Here is an 18,307-nt window from a genome sequence, read left to right as displayed (position 1 = left end):
GCCCAAGCCAAAGCACAACAAGTCTTTTCTAAAAGTGAGTATCGGGTCTCACATTCAGTGAATTTCTTGCTGAGATAATAAATAGCATATTCTTTCTTGCCCGTGTCGTCGTGTTGACCCAAAATGAAACCCATGGATTCATCCAGCACTGTGAGATACATAATGAGCGGCCTACCCGAAACCGGTGGTACCAAGATTGGTGGTTCTTTCAAGTACTTTTTTATTTTATCGAATGCCCTTTGGCAATCGTTGTTCCACAAAATCGATTGGTTCTTTCTCAACAATTTGAAAATCGGTTCGCAGGTAGCTGTCAGGTGAGATATGAATCTGGAGATGTAATTAAGTCGCCCAAGGAAGCCTCAGACTTCTTTTTCTGTTCGGGGAGCTGGCATATCTTGGATGGCTCGAACTTTGTCGGGATCAACCTCAATACCCTTCTGACTGACTATGAAACCCAAAAGTTTACCTGATCGAACTCCAAAAGTACACTTAGCCGGATTCAGACGCAGTTTAAACTTTCGGAGTCTGACAAACAACTTTCTCAGATTCACCAGGTGATCTTCCTCAGTTCTAGATTTGGCAATCATGTTGTCCACATAAACCTCGATCTCTTCATGAATCATGTCGTGAAAGAGTGTTACCATGGCGCGCTGATATATTGCCCCTGTATTCTTCAAGCCGAATGGCATGACTTTGTAGCAGTAAGTTCCCCAAGGTGTGATAAAGGTTGTCTTCTCCATATCGTCTGGTGACATTTTTATCTGATTGTACCCGGAGAACCCATCCATGAAAGAAAAGACGGAGAATTGAGTTGTGTTGTCGACCAAAACAATAATATGAGGCAAAGGGAAGTCATCCTTTGGGCCGGCTCTATTGAGGTCTCGATAGTCTACACACATTATGACTTTACCATCTTTCTTAGGAACTAGAATGATATTACCAACCCACTGCGGATACTCAAAAATAGCTAAGAAGCCAACATCTAGCTGCTTTTTAACCTCTTCCTTGATCTTGAGTGCCATATCGGGTCAGGTCCTTCTGAGCTTCTGCTTGACTGGAGGATATTCGGGATTGAGCGGTAGGTGATGTTCAACAATGCCGGTGTCTAATCCTGGCATATCTTGATACGTCCAAGCGAAGACGTCAACATATTCACGTAACAATTCTACCAACTCGGAGTGTACATGCATGGCAAGAGATGCCCCAACTTTTACCTCTTTTTTGTTAGTTTCAGAACCCAAGTTAATGATATCCACTAGTTCTTTGTATGGCTGAATCTCTTTCTCTTCGCGCTCAAGGAATCGTGCTAGTTTAGATGGCAATTCGCAATCTTCCTCACTGTCGTCTGTAGCTTGGTTGATTGGAAATCCAGATTCATAGTTGATTTTAGCCATGCCGTAATCAATGGTTTTATTTTCTCTGCGTATGATGAGCTTATTTTAGTATGCTTCTTTTTGATAAAAGTGGAAAAAGGAAAAGAAAACTTTTGCCATTTCGTTGTTTTTAGTGAAAACGGAAAATAACTGAAAGAAAAGGAACACGAGTTTTGCATGCAAAAGTACTTTTTATTTATTCATATAATACTTTTAAACATGGGGGCCCTTACAAGATATCCTCTCGTCTCGGACAGGGACGAGGGATGGAGAAAACGAAATGCATTACATTTTTTTCGAGTACACCATAGGGATCGCGGTGGTCGTCCAATTGCGAAGCTTGAATCCTGGAGGACATAAGTGCCCCTGGCTTGTTACCACTGGACTCTCCAATGACCTCCACAGTGTGCTCACTTTGATAGTAGGCGCTGCTGAACTTGACCGGGTTGAATTTCTTTTTCTTCGGACTCACCTTGCGTGTTGTCGGGTGATAACCGATACCAAACCTGTCGCACTTTTCTGCCATATTGATGACCTTACCCCAACCGGGAAACGGGCCTTTCTCCAATGTCTGCTTGGCACTCTTTGTTAAGGATAGGATGGTAGCAGATGATTGATTGTTGTTGGCGGAGGCGGCACTGACATCTTCAAATTCTAGACAGTGGAGAGGAACCTCGATGATCCCCTCATCTGTTTCAACATATCTGAAGGAGGAGAGTTCAATGACCAACAAATCTTCTTCCCCACATACAATTACCAGTTTGTCATCTATCAAATACTTCAACTTCTGGTGCAAAGTAGAAGTGACAGCCCCAGCGGCATGAATCCATGGTCTACCCAACAGACAACTGTAGGCTGGGTTGATGTCCATGACTTGGAATGTGATATCGAACTGGTGTGGTCCAACACAGATAGGCAAATCGACCTCCTCAATTACCTACCTTCGGGAATCGTCGAAAGCTCTAACGATCAAAGCACTGGTCCTCATTTCAGGCCCCTTGAATTGTAACTGGCTTAATGTGGACTTTGGCAGTACATTAAGCGAGGATCCAGTATCAACAAGGACTCGGGATAAGAGAGAGTAAGTACATGTGACCGAAATATGTAGTGCTTTATTGTGGGCCTTTCCCTCAGGAGGTAACTCTGCTTCATTAAATCTCAGATACCTACTGGCGGTGATGTTGGCAACCACATCGTCAAATTGATCGACCGTGATATCTTGCATCATGTGAGCGGTATTTAGAACTTTCAGCAATGCTTTGCGGTGAGCCTCAGAACTCAACAACAAAGACAAAATTGATATTCTGGAAGGCGTTTGGTTCAACTATTCAACATTCTTGAAGTCACTCTTCTTGATCAGTTTTATATCACTTAGTAATTGCTTTTGGGCAGCCTACAAGACTACATAGAACTTTTGGGCAGCGTACAAGACTTTCCATTTTGGTAATTGCTTTTATTGGTTAATAATTTGATTTAGTTTTGTTGTAAAATTATAAGGTTTATCCAATTTTTGATTTGCATTTATTGTAAACAATTGTTCTTCTGTGATATAGTTTTGTAATGCGTATACAATGTTTCTGTTTCAGAAGTTTGCAAAATATGGTTATGTATTCTATGATATGGTTCTATAGGTACAAACAAAAATATAAAAAAAAATTCACCCCTCAGTTTTTAAATAAATCTGACGTAATAATGTAAGGCTATTACCTCGATTTTTAAATAAAACTGAGATATTATGTTGGGCGTGCCATCCAGATTTGTAAATAACAAAAATGCAGATGTTATAGTTCGAACCCATGATCAGATAAATTACCCCTTGGTTTTTAATTAACTGAGGTGTTAAATGGAATATTTTCATGTCACCCTTCGTTAGCTCACCTAAGTAGTCAATGTTACATCTCTTTTGTGTGCGACGTCAAAAGCATTATTTGTAGTAGTGCAAAGGAATTTATTAACAACAGAGTAAAAGGGGTACTCAATCATTACAAACAAGCAGGATCAATCACCTTGAATTTAGACAACTCAAAGGGAGACACAAATCAATACATAAAGCTACAAGGGGTTCTATCCTTGTTACCTATAACTAACCAATTCCAAGAGAGGAATTTAATAGAGACCACAATGTTATATACATTAACAATAGAACTATGAAATAAAATGTTGTTTCTACCTAACCAAATGCTCCAACAAGTTGCTAACCAAATCATAGCTTCCTTACTCGAGCTAAAAATCTTCTCAAACACGTCAGAATGAAAGTTAAAGGCATCAATACAGTTAGTAAAAGAAACTTCATCCATTCCTAACCAAATAAAAATACCCCTCCAAATGTTCTTTGAAATCATACCGTGGAAAACAAATGGTCCAAACTTTCTTCCTCATTCAAGCACATCACACAGAAAAGATCACTAGCACTACTGATGATGTTTTTCTTCAAAAGATGATTTTTGGTTGGGAGACGATTTAGCAACACTCTCCATCAAAATATCAGAATTTTAGAAGGAATCTTAAATTTCTAGAAATCTTTAAAGGAATCACACATTGGTTCTGCCGGAGCCGTGTCAATCAACATATTATAGCCAGACTTCACTGTAAATACTCTAGTAGCATAAGGCTGTCAAACAAATTTGTTGTCTGGAATTAGGAAAATGTTATGCTCATAAATTCCTTTTAATCAATTTAATATGAACATTTAAAAAATAACATAAAAGTGAATTCTTTCAGTTTTCCGTATAAAAAAAACTATAATTTTAAAAAATAGAAAATAAATATAATATTTTATGAAAACATAGTAATATAATAAAAAAAATTGTTGAATAGGATTTATATTAGACTCTACCTTGTTACTGGGTCAACCTACATTGATCACACAAGAAAAACATAAGCCTTAGAAAAAGCAAGTCTTCGAAATTGCGTGTTGGCGGGAAGGAGAAAACAAATGATGTCTATGATTTTCTAAGTCTTCTAAATCACAAAAAAGTACAACAACCTCTTAAATAAACTCATCGCAGCAATTCCTTCTCAACTCACCCATGTTGAGTGGTTATCAAATCTCTCTTCTTTTAGACATCTTGACTTGAGTGGAGTTCAAAGTCTCAAGGAATCTTCTTACAAGACCCTTAAATTCGTAGCAAAGCTTCCAATCCTTGAAGAGTTATATCTGGAGGATTGTAACCTTACCGATGACAACATCCCTCCATTATCCGATTCTCATTTGAACTTTTCCATTTCTCTCATTATGCTTGATCTTTCTGATAATCAGTTGACATCATCAAAAATATTTCGATGGGTGTTTGGCTTCAGTTCCAATCTTCAAGAGCTTGACCTTGATGGTAACTTAAATAAAAATTGTGTACAAAGTTGATAGCTTTTCACGTAGAGACAAACTTGTCAAATTTTGAAGCACTTGCTTGTATTTTCTTTAAGTCTCCAAGTCCTACTTATATAGCATAACAAAGAAACTATTAGAAGGAAAAATCAAGATACCAAAAGGGCAAATGTCCACTGTTGGATTGGTGAAAGGAGTGATACATATTACATTCCTTTGCCCATAATTTCAGTGACAAGTGTGATGTATAGTACTGTCCTTTGCCCACAAATTAAGAAGTGGAAGGAATATTTGATTTGTACCATGTACTATTTGGTCACGTATCCATTTGATCTTATCTTCAAATTCATTGGCTTCTGAGTAACAGTTGATGAAGCATGAAAAGAAGAAACATAAAGCTGATCTCAGAATCTTCAGAGTCTTCAGTCAGAACCCTGACCACGTCAGTGTTTTGCTTGAGATCTTCAGAAACTTCAACTAAGTAATAAAACATCAGAAGCTTGCCATTCTTCATAAGCTTGATAATCAGAGTCACATCCAGAAGCAGAAGTGGAGAGAACATTATAGTAGCAATATAGCGTCTTTTCGGAACTTCTCAGGAGTGAATCAGTATAGAAGCAGAAAGAGCATTGCAGTAGCAACCTAACATCTTTCAGAACTTCTCATGATTATCATAGAAGCGGGATTCGAAACAAAATGTTAAGAAATTGATGACGTTGCACATCATAAACTCGGAATAAGAACTGGTTGCTAAAGCTACACAATAACAAACCATTAGGGTACCAAAATTGTTCTCACACAAATACAACATTTTTATCATCAAAACTCAAGGTATATATGCAAAACCAAATCTTGTTCTAACAGTGATGTGGTACCTACCGGTAATTCAAAGGTTCAATACATTGTTTGCTAATGCAAATGATGCAAAGAATACTAGATGGCATGCAGATGAAAGAGTGGGCGATGGAAAAATTCGCCATGTAGCTGATTCATTTCAATGGAAGAAAATTGATTCCATGCTTCTAGATTTTGCACTAAAATCGAGGAAACTTAAGGCTTGGACTTGCCACCGACGAAATGAACCCTTTTGGTAATTTGAGTACTAAGCATACGTCATGTCCCGTTCTTCTCATAATTTATAACTTATCTCCATGGTTGTGCATGAAACGCGAATATATGATGTTATCAATGATGATTTCGGGTCCAAAAAAACTAGGGAACGACATAGATGTTTATTTAACTCCATTGATTAAAGATTTAAGACTTTTGTGGGAAGAAAGGCGTTGATGTTGATGATGCGTATACACATGATAACTTTAAGTTGCGCGCCATGTTGTTTTGCACAATCAATGAATTTCCTGCATATGGTAACTTGTCTGGGTACAACATCAAGGGACATAAAGCGCGTCCTATATGTGAATTTGATACATGCCACCATCAATTACAAAATTGAAAAAAGACTGTTTATCTTGGGAATCAAAATTTTTTAAGACCTAATCAGCCATACCGTAGATTGCAAAAGGTTTCTAATGGAGGCAAGACCAAAGATACTAAGAAATACCATGAAGATATGGTGGTGATAAGTATACGACAAAAGTTATCCCCAAAATAAATAGGAAATAGAACATATTTTCCCCCAACTTGTCACTAGTAAGTAAATGTTTTATATCACTTAGTAATTGCTTTTGGGCAACCTACAAGACTTTTCATTTTAATAATTGCTTTTGTTGGTTAATCATTTGATTTAGTTTAGTTATAAAATTATAAGGTTTGTCCAATTTTGGCTTTGCATTTGTTGTAAAAAATTGTTCTTTTATGATATGGTTCTGTAATGCATGTACAATGTTTCTGTTTTAGAAGTTTGCAAAATATGGTTTGTATTCTGTGATATGGTTCTATAGGTACAAATGAAAAAATATATATAAATTCGACGTAATAATATAAGACTATTACGTCGGTTTTTAAATAAAATCGAGATGTTATGTTGGGCGCGCCATCTAGATTTGTAAATAACAAAAATACAAATGTTACGGTTCGAACCCATGATTAGATAAATTACCCCTTAGTTTTTAATTAACTGAGGTGTTAAATGACATCTTTTCATGTCACCATTTGTTACATCACCTAAGTAGCCGAAGTTATATCTCTTTCACGTCCGACTTCAAAAGCGTTATTTGTAGTAGTGCAAAGAAATTTATTAACAAAAGAGTACAAGGGATACTCAATCCTTACAAACAACCAGGACCAATCACCTTCAACTTAGACAACTCAAAGGGAGACATAAATTAACACATAAAGCTATAAGGGGTTATATCCTTGTTACCTATAACTAACCAATTCCAAGAGAGGAATTTAACAAAGACCATAATGTCATCTACATTAAAAAAAACTATGAAATAAAATGTTGTTTCTACCTAATCAAATTCTCCAACAAATTGTTAAACAAATCATAGCTTCCTTACTCGAGCTAAAATTTTTGGATACACATCAAAATAAAAGTTAAAGGCATCAATGCAATTAGTAAAAGAAACCTCGTCCATTTCTAACCAAATAAAAATACCTCTAAAAGTATTCTTTAAAATCATACAGTGGAAAAACAAATGGTCCAAACTTTCTTCCTCATTCAAGCACAATACACAAAAAATATCACTGGCACTACGACTTATGTTTTTCTTAAAAATATGATTTTTGGTTGGGAGACGATTTAGCAACACTCTCCATCCAAATATCAGGATTTTAGAAGGAATCTTAAGTTTTCAAAAGTCTCTGAAGGCATTTCCCATGGAATCACACATTGGTTCCTCCAGAACCGCGTCAACCAACAAATTATAGTAAGACATCAATGTGAATACTCTAATAGGATCAGATTGCCAAACAAATTTGTCGTTGAAATTAGGAAAATGTTATTCTCATAAATTCCTTTTAATCAATTTAATATGGACATTTAAAAAATAATATAAAAGTGAATTCTTTCAGTTTTCCATAAAAAAAATCTATAATTTTAAAAAATAGAAAATAAATATAATATTTTATGAAAATTTAGTAATATAACAAAATTTGTCTTCGAATAGGGTTTATATTAGACTGTACCATGTTACTGGGTCAACCTACATTGATCACACAAGAAAAACATAAGACTTAGAAAAAGCAAGTCTTTTAAATTGCGTGTTGGAGGGAAGAAGAAAACAAATAATGTCTATGATTTTCTAAGTCTTCTAAATCACAAAAATGTACAACAACCTCTTAAATGAACTCATTGGAGCAATTCCTTCTCAACTCACCCATGTTGAGTGGTTCTCAAATCTCTCTTCTTTGAGACATATTGACTTGAATGGAGTTCAAAGTCTCAAGGAATCTTCTTACAAGACCCTTAAATTCGTAGTGAAGCTTCCAATCCTTGAAGAGTTATATCTGGAGGATTGTAACCTTACCGATGACAACATCCCTCCATTATCCAATTCTCATTTAAACTTTTCCACTTCTCTCATTATGCTTGATCTTTCTGATAATCAGTTGACATCATCAAAAATATTCCGATGGGTGTTTAGCTTCAGTTCCAATCTTCAAGAGCTCAAACTTGATGGTAACTTGTTAAAAGGTGCCATTCCTTATGATCTTGGAAACATCATGCATTCAAATGTAGATCTCTTTCTCTCAATGGGAATCTACTAGGAGGAAAGATTGCAAAATCAACTTGAAGGTTCCATTCCTCCTTTTTTATAGCAAGCAAAGGCACTCTTTTTTTTCTTCCCAATAATAGATTTTCAGATTTAGCTTATTTTTTATGCAACAAAAATGAACGAGGCCGTTTTAAAATGTTAGATTTGTCAAACAATGAATTTAAGAGGTGAATTGCCTAATTGTTGGAAAAATGTAACTGCATTAAGGTATGTTGATTTGAGCAATAACATGTTTTCAGGAAAGATTCCCATCTCAATGGGCTCCCTTTCATATCTTGAGGCTTTGATTTTAAGAAATAATAGTTTGAGTGTTACTTCTTCCTTGAAGAACAACAACAATTTGGGTTTCTTGGACCTGAGAAAATATGTTTGATGGTCCATTACCTTCATGGATTGGAGACAGCTCATCATTAGTTATATTAAGTCTTCGGTCTAATAAGTTCTTTGGAAGTCTATCTTTATACCTATGTTATTTGAGAAAACTTCAAGTTTTGGATCTGTCACAAAATAACTTATCAGGAGGAATTCCATCACGTGTTCAGAATTTTACTTCAATGACTCAGGTCACCATCACCTTAGTTGCATCCGTGTTTAATAATATCACCTATAGCTATAATGATGGGGTTTATTTGCTGCCTCAACGTGCAATTTATTCTATGAAAATCACAATACTTTGATGTTGTTTCAAAGTACTAAAATTAATTAATGTTTTTGCAGGATGATCTTTTATGCCTTTTGTACGGGATGAGTACATCTTTTGTTGTTTTAAAATAATGTTGTTCCTTTAGTAGTTTGCATGTCACTTTTCATAACTAAAGCTTCACATGGTTTATTCTACAAAAATTGTTACGAGTGGGGACATGTGTTAAGTCATAATGAGGAGAATCTAAATTAGGTCATGAGCAACACATAAGTGAAAGAGACACCACATATTCACCAAAACTTTAAGGTGATAGGTGTATGATTCATATCACTTATAAAGTGTTCTACCTCCATTTTTTCAAACAATGTGGATTTAACGATCATTTCTTTTGTGCTCTAGAAACCTTGGTGCACGAGCCCACAATACACAGTTACGTCCCAGGTCTTCGTTCTCCGCCACCATGCATCCAAATATTATCACACTTCCACCACTGGGTTCGCAATCCTCTAGCGAACCCATGTGCACTACACCAGATCCATTTTTCTTATGCATTTTCTCCGTTTTGATATCCGTTTCAACCATCATTGTCCTCCCTATCACTAAGTTACCTTGTTTCCATGTTTTTCAACCATCAACTCTAATGGGAGATCAACCTGTAACCAATTCTATTATTTTTATCAAAGTTCTGCTCATCCCGTCTGAGAAACCAACTGGGACATCCAACTACGACATATGAGTGTCATACCCCAATTTTGCCCCTCCCTCTATTCATATCACTAGGGCTAGTTTATTCTAGATTTCATTTTTTATTTCTCAGCATTCACGATCATTTGCCAAAACCATATGGGTCATGGTATTAGGATCTTTTCATTAGCTTTCATCATAAATAACATACATAAGTATTGGTTCTCATTCATTCAATAAATTCAAAAGAAATTCAACAATTGACTTGATACTTTGCATCCTTATGCATTATTCTTTCATTCATTGCATTGTGTTTTGGCATGACTATTAACACAATTAGGGTTAATGTGGGTCATAAGGGTTTTACTTTCTTTTTTTGTTCATTTACATTGTTGTTTTTTGCACGCTTAAGATTTATGTCATTTGTTTCATTGCATATTTAATTTTCTTACCATTAGAAATATGAGAAAGCAATATCTTGTAAACCAAGTTTTGTTTCTTTGGATCTATTTCCTTAGCTTAGGTAACTTAGTTTTTTTTCCACTAGTTCCTTTGTCATCCTTAAACATGTCATGAATATTCCTAATAAAGCATGATAGTTTTTTTCTTTTGGTAAAAGACATTTGAATAAAGTTAAAATCATTATGTGTCGGAATGCTCCATATTTTCATTAATTTTAAAATTACATTTGTTTACAACATTTTGTATGTTTGAATCATCAAAGTACGCCAATTGTTACAAATCTACGGTTCATTAAACGCCAAGCGAATTACATTGGTTTACAACACTTATTATTCTTTCTATTAAAAGTTTGTTGTATCTTTTTCCGAATTTTGAGGTTAAGTTAATTAAACATCAAACTGATTCCGTTGTAATTAACTAAGGTGGTCAATTCTTATTCTAAGTATTATCAATGCGATACCTCCTTATATTGAATCTGTGTTAAGTAGTAAAAGTCATTAAATTTATTTAATACAACAAAAGATTACAACCACTTAGAGCATCTCCAACCGTGAACCCATTTTTGGGTTCTTTGTGGGACCTATTAAGCCACATCAGCTTGAAGCAACCCAACTACTTTTTCACTTCAATGGTGCAACTCTGAAGAACTCAGATTGGATCTCACAACTTTATTTTATATATTAATATTTTATTCATATTAAATTTTATATTAATTAAAATAATAATCTCACAACTTTAATTTTAGTATTTATATTAATTAAATTTTATATTAATTAAAACTCATTCAAGGAACCATTGCTCCCCACGTTGGCATATGCTTGAAACTAGAAAAAATGAAAAGATGGATGTCATGCTGACAAACCCATTGAAGAAACCACCATTGGAGGTGGTCTTAGAAATTATTCTCAACCGACATCATCAAATTTTAAGGTTTAGTGTTAAATACAAAATGTATTTGAAGAGATTAGGTTATTTTCTCCGTTTTTCAATGTTTATCTCTCTAATTTAGACACATTATGCACAAAATAAACACAATAAATACCCTTTATGGTCAAAATATATTTATAATAAAAGAAAGAGATAATATCTTTTACTTTTTTTTATAAAATATATATCTTTATTTGTGTTGAAATTATATGTAAAAATAATATCAATCTATAAAATTATTATTATAGAATAATATTGATAAATTATTCTGTTTTTAATGGAAAAAATCTATAACTAAAATATTGTCTATACGAATTACAAATTGTATCAACGGTACTCTTAATTAGGAGAGATGTTAGTGATAAAAAAAAGTCTCATATATTGTTGTCTTCTACAACTCAAAGAATTTGTCTCCGCCGAGAATACTCAACTTTTATTTAAAAAAATAATATAATATGATCTTTCTCCATTTAAGACGAGAATAAGAAGAACCAATCAGAAAATAATTATATCCACCAAATACTGTTACCTTATCCCAAAATATAATAATTATTTTATTAAATCTATAAATAAATTGTATGTGGCTTATATTATGTATGGATATTATATAATATATTATTACAATATATATATATATATATATATATATATATATATATATATATATATATATATATATATATATATATATATATATATATTAGAAAATAAAAATAATCGATTTTAGTTTAATCTATTATGTTTTGTACTGAAATAATAATTTTCTTGTACCAAAAAATTTTTCAATAAAAATTTGAAAATCAGTAAATAACAAATTAATGCAATTAATTATAAAATTGAAATAAGAATTCAAATTTTGGTTTGGTTTAAAAATAATAATTCTAAATCTATTTCAAATAAATTTATGTAGTTTGGTTTGATTTTAAAAGAGGAGATTCCAAATCTAAATCAATCTAAACAGTTTTTCTAACATAGCATCTTTTAAAAAAATATATATTCTGTTTTCTTTACCTTTTTAATTTAGATCCACTTAAAAAAGAATTTAATTAAAATATATAAATAGTGTAATTTTACACAATCAATTAATTATAAACGTTGGATATTGAAAAGAATTCGACTTTTATTTTAATCATCTATAAAATAATGTAAATAAATGATGATAAATTTTGTTTTAGACCGACTTTTATTTTAATCATCTATAATATTCTCTTTTTTTTACCTTTTTAATTTAGATCCACTTAAAAAAGAATTTAATTAAAATATATAAATAGTGTAATTTTACACAATCAATTAATTATAAACGTTGAATATTGAAAAGAATCCGATTTTTATTTTAATCATTTATAAAATAATATAAATAAATGATGATAAATTTTATTTTAGATCGACAGTATATAGTAATTAATCATTTTGAAAAATATTATAATTATAATTTTTTATTTTAGACCAGTTTAAATATCACAAGTTTAACTTTTTAAATATATATGAAGAATTAATTAGTAGAGGTTGTTGTTTTGTTTCATCAAAATTGAGAATTAAAATTATATAAATGACAAAATCCTATCTATGAGTAGATAATTTGAGCATAAATCGATGGACATAAAAATTTGGCAACAAATAAATGGGCCAGCCAAAAATGATAATACAAAAAACTCTATTGTGCATAATTCTTTATATATATGCGGTTGTATAAGTCATAGAATATAGTATCCATTAGAGAGAATCTGAGATTTATTAAATTAATGAGATTAAGATGAAAACTTATATTATTCTTATATTTCATGCATCATTGATGGTGTCCTCCATTTTTGGGGTCAACTCAACAACAGAAAATGGAGACATGAAGTGCAAAGAGAGGGAGAGACATGCACTCCTCACGTTCAAAGAAAGTGTTCAAGACCAATATGGCATGTTGTCCACATGGAAGGAAGGTCGAAATGAAGATTGTTGCAAATGGATGGGAGTTCAATGCAACAACCAAACAGGTTATATTCAAAGTCTTGATCTTCATGGATCTGATACAAAACATTTGAGTGGTGAAATCAATCCTTCAATAGCTATGATTCAATATCTAAAATATTTAGACCTTAGTTATTTGAATTATAGTGGTCAAATCCCAAAATTTATTTGCTCCTTTAGTAAATTACGATACCTTAATCTCTCATATGGTATTTACATAGGCAAGATTCCTTCTGACCTTGGAAATCTCTTAGAGTTACAACACCTTGATCTCGCCCACAATGAACTCAGTGGGGAAATTCCTTCTCATCTTAGAAATCTCACACAATTGCAATACCTTGATCTCAGCGAAAATGAACTCAGTGGAGCAATTCCTGATGATTTTGGCACTATAATGCATTCACTTGAGACACTCTTTCTATTTGACAATAGTCTAGAGGGAAAGATCCCTAAATCCATTGGGTATATTCGCACATTGAAGTATTTTTATGCTGACACCAATCACTTGAGCGGAGAGCTTTCAGATTTTATCATCCATCATAACTATTCCAATTGCATTGGAAATGTATCCTCCTTACAACTACTATCATTATATGATAATCATATTTCTGGCATGTTACCTGATCTTTCAGTCCTGTCTTCTTTGAGATGGTTATTTCTTGATAGAAATAGATTTGTTGGAGATATACCTACAAGTATCGGATCACTTAAGGAATTAAAGGTTTTGAACCTGAGGGATAACTCTTTTGAAGGTATAGTCTCTGAATCTCATTTCACAAACCTGTCCAAATTGAATGACCTAGATTTGTCTCATAACTCATTGACTATAAAGGTTAGTCATCAAAGGGTTCCTCCTTTTCAATTATTATACTTTGATTGTTCATCTTGTAATTTTGATTCTAGATTTCCTAATTGGCTTCAAACACAAAATTCTTTATCCTTTCTTACCCTTTCAAATGTCAGTAATCTGCCTCCAATACCTCATTGGTTTTGGGGAAAATTGCAAACATTGTATTCCATGGACATTTCAAATAATAATCTCACAGGCAGGATTCCCAATTTGGAACTCAATCTTACTCATTATCCTGAAATAGATTTGAGTTCAAATAAACTACAAGGTCCCATTCCTTCTTATTTACTTCAAGCGGGGTCACTGCTTCTTTCCAATAATAGGTTTGCAGATTTAATTTCTTTTATATGCAACAAAAATAATCCTAATATTTTAGGAATTTTTGATATATCAAACAATCAACTAAAAGGAGAGTTACCAGATTGTTGGAGTAATTTAACCTCGTTACAATATGTTGACATGAGCAATAACAACTTATCTGGAAACATTCCCTTCTCAATGGGAACCCTTGTTAACATGGAGGCTTTGATTTTAAAAAATAATAGTTTAAGTGGTCAACTCTCTTCCTCATTGAAGAATTGCTCAAGCAAGTTGGCTTTTCTGAACCTCGAGGATAATATGTTTCACGGTCAAATACCTTCATGGATTGGTGGTAGCTTGCAACAATTAGTCATCTTAAGCCTTCGATTCAATAACTTCTCTAGAAATATACCTTCGAATCTTTGTTATTTGAGAAAACTTCGAGTCTTGGATTTGTCACTAAATAACTTATCAGGAGGAATCCCAACTTGCATACAAAATCTTACTTCAATAGCCCAGAACTTCGTGAACTCAACTACATCAATGGGGCACGAGTATTTCCCAAGGAATAGGAATTTTTCTACGGGTTATTATGTTTTCAACTTATTCCTAATGTGGAAAGGTGTAGACCAACCCTACAAAAATGCAGATGTTTTTCTAAAAACTATTGATCTCTCATGTAACCATCTTACTGGGAAAATTCCAACTGGAATAGAGTACTTATTTGGGTTGACTTCCTTAAATTTGTCAAGTAACAATCTCAGTGGAGAAATCGTTTCAAACATAGGAAATTTAGAGTTCCTAGAATTTCTTGATTTGTCAAGAAATCACTTATCAGGAAGAATTCCTTCTAGTCTAGCTCATATTGACCGTCTCACTTGGTTGGACTTGTCAAACAATGAACTCTATGGAAAAATTCCAATTGGAACACAATTGCAGACATTCAGTGCTTCAAGTTTTGAAGGAAATTCTAACCTATGTGGAGAACCACTTGATAGAAAATGTCCAAGAGAAGATCCATCAAAACATCAAGTGCAAACAACTAATACAGGAGATGACAATTCGATATTTTTGGAAACATTATACATGAGCATGGGGATAGGATTCTTTACTAGTTTTGTTGGGTTGGTAGGCTCAATATTGTTACTACCCTCTTGGAGAGAAACTTATTCCAAATTCTTGAACACTTTGATATTGAAAGCCTTCACGTGGTGGAAAGAGTGAATGCAGCTCTCTCGTTGCTCTAAAGTGGATGAATGATAAACAGGTACTGACTGCTATTCTTTCTTATTTTTCATAACAAAATCATTTCTATAATTTATATCATGTTCCTCATTCACTATTTTTGGATATCAAGGGGATATGATATATAAACATATTAAATCTTCTTTTATTCCTATATTAGTACCTGAATGCTTAATAATCATCCATAACAAACAAAATAAATCGCATTATATCTATGCAAGTTTGCACAATGAAGTTATCTTTTATATCCTGGCCATTTATTTGTTGCCTCCATATGCAATTTATTCCATGAAAATTGCAATACTTTGATGTTGTTTCAAAGTACTAAAATTAATTAATTTTTTGCAGGATGATCTTCTATGCCTTTTGTATAGAATAGTACATCTTTTTCTATTTTAAAATAATGTTGTTCCTTTAGCAGTTTGCAGATCACTTTTTGTTAATGGATAGGATGAATGCCATTTTGTTGTAACTTTACTGTCATAAAGTTTTATTGTGTTTAGTTAAGCTATCGTGTTTGGTAGTTTTTGTATGAAAATGTAATCGATAATATACTATCAAGTTATTAATTAATGATATGTTGCATTCTCCAGACATAAGAAAAATGGTTCTACCTTTTATGATGAGAGAAAAATCACTATATTTTCTTTATTCACATGTTTATTCACTCACTGATGCATTTGTTACAAGAAAAAGTTTACAACTTCTAATAGTTCATGTCATTTTTTTATTGACATATTCAAATAAATCGTTACAACAGAATCTTATGGAAAAGTGATAGACTATACAATCTGTTTTCTTATAATATAAAGAAAAGTTTGATTATTTGGATACATCTATTGTCAAAATGATTAATATTGACTTAGTTGATATTTTCAATCCTTTAAACATTAAATCAGGGACATTGTTTTGATAGTTGTATTTAAAAATCAAGTTTAAGAAGTCATATCTTCAAATTAATGAATTTAAAATTATTTTGATTTAACTCATACTACTCATTTTGTCAACAAAACGAACTCCACTTCAGGTAATTTGATAAAAGTGTTGCAGGGGGAGCACAACTTTCTCATCAAAAGAAAAAAAATATATTTTTATTGAATTCATACACAACTTTCTCATCAAAAGAAAAATATATTTTTATTGGACCACCGTGGAGAGACTTGGTGAAGAGGTATGTTATTTGGTTTGCAGATTTGATGAGCATCGTGTGGATTATCTTGGTTTGAAGTTTGTCATGAACAAGGTGCGGGTCCATCTCGATGTGCTTCGTTCTTTCATGGAAAATAGGGTTGGAAACAATATCGATGGCGCTTTTATTATCGCAAAATAATGTGATCGATTGCATGTGTGACATGCAAAAATCCTGAAGAAGAAATAATAACCATTGCGCCTCACAAGAAGTGTTGGCGAGAGCCCGATATTCTTCTTCGGAAGAGGATCTTGACACTACATTTTTCTTCTTTGATTTCCAGCATATGATATTTGAGCCAAAGAAAAAAGTAAAACCGGTGATGGACTTGCGAGTTATAGGACAAGTACCCAAATCTGAATCCGTGAAGCCGGTGATGTTTAGCGAGGATTTTTTCTTGAAATAAAGACTGAGCACAAGGGCCTATTTGATGTAACATAAAATCCTCGTGGTAGCCAGCATATGCGTGTTGGTGGGTGAAACCAAGTATTGGATGGGTCTGCAAACAACAAACGTAATATCAGGGCGAGAATGAGTAAATAGAGTAACTTATCAATCAAACTCCCGAAAGTGGATGGGTTTTTCAGGAGGGAATCATCTTTATCTATAAGGCACCCAAGATCCATTGGGGTTGATACAAGTTTTTCAGCAAGAAGACATGCATTTTGCAATAAATTGAGAGCATATTTGCGTTGACATAAGCTAATTCCTATAGAAGATCTAGCTATTTCAAATCCAAGGAAGTATTTGAGATAGCCTAGATCTTTTATGCTAAATTTCGTGTCAAGCAACTATGTAATGTTAGAAAATTCAGTTAAGTCATTTCCTGCAAGAATAAGATCACCAACATAGATAAGTAGAATATCAGTGAAAGATTTAAGAGATTTCTTAGTAAACAAAGAGTAATCTGATTTATATTGATGATAACCAAGAGTGGTTAGAGTGGAAGTAAGTTTTTGGTTCCATTGACGGCTAGCCTATTTTAAGCCATCAATGGATTTGTCTAACTTATAGACCATATTGTTATTATTATTAGGGACTTTTAAACCAAGGGGAAATTTCATGTAAACTTCCTCCTCTAAATCACCATGGAGGAAGGTGTAGCGGTAAATTCATGACCATCAAGCTATGGATAAGCTTAACGTCAATAAAACCAGAGTCGCCACCGCGCTTTTATTGTTTCCAAAACAAAAAGGAAAAGTACGAACAAAACCCAAAGATAAAAAGATTTAAAATCAAAACTGTCATACCCCAAAATTTGCCCGTTAATCTTGCAAGACATTTTTCAAGGCACTCCAACTCATTTTTCAAGACATTGATCTTAAAGGAACAAAGACCCAACACACAGGTGGCCAAATCCAGAAGATGGCCTAAACGGGCTTGCTCGCTAGGCGAGCAAATCCTTCGCCTAGCGAACCCTTCGCTACACCACTCGCCTAGCGAAGCTTGCGAATACCAGAAATTTTGGGCTTCATTCTGAGCCCATTAGGTCACAAAAAATCATTATAAATACCATAACTTCAGTCAGAAAAAGAAAAGGAGAGGGGAGACAGACGAAGGGAGACAGAAAGAAGGAACAACAAACCCGGGAGGCTAACCCAGAGAATTCAGAGCAACCCTAAAGGAAACCCTGAAGGAAACTCATCTGCACAAAGGTTACCTCCGCCCAA

General features: G+C 33.5%; 1 protein-coding gene across 1 annotated transcript; it reads left to right on the top strand.

Moving 5' to 3' along the window:
- Positions 1-12,812: 12,812 nt before the first annotated feature.
- On the top strand, positions 12,813-16,035 carry LOC127092426 (receptor-like protein EIX1). Its single transcript, XM_051031295.1, has 2 exons — positions 12,813-15,470; positions 15,797-16,035. The coding sequence occupies exon 1, from the start codon at positions 12,848-12,850 to the stop codon at positions 15,425-15,427; it is 2,580 nt and encodes an 859-aa protein (XP_050887252.1). The 5' UTR covers positions 12,813-12,847; the 3' UTR covers positions 15,428-15,470; positions 15,797-16,035.
- Positions 16,036-18,307: the final 2,272 nt, after the last annotated feature.

This window comes from Lathyrus oleraceus, chromosome 6, assembly GCF_024323335.1.
Source record: "Lathyrus oleraceus cultivar Zhongwan6 chromosome 6, CAAS_Psat_ZW6_1.0, whole genome shotgun sequence".
NCBI classification, from domain to species: Eukaryota; Viridiplantae; Streptophyta; class Magnoliopsida; order Fabales; family Fabaceae; genus Lathyrus; species Lathyrus oleraceus.
Note: the sequence above shows the minus strand (reverse complement) of the source record. Positions and strands in the feature narration are given on the sequence as shown.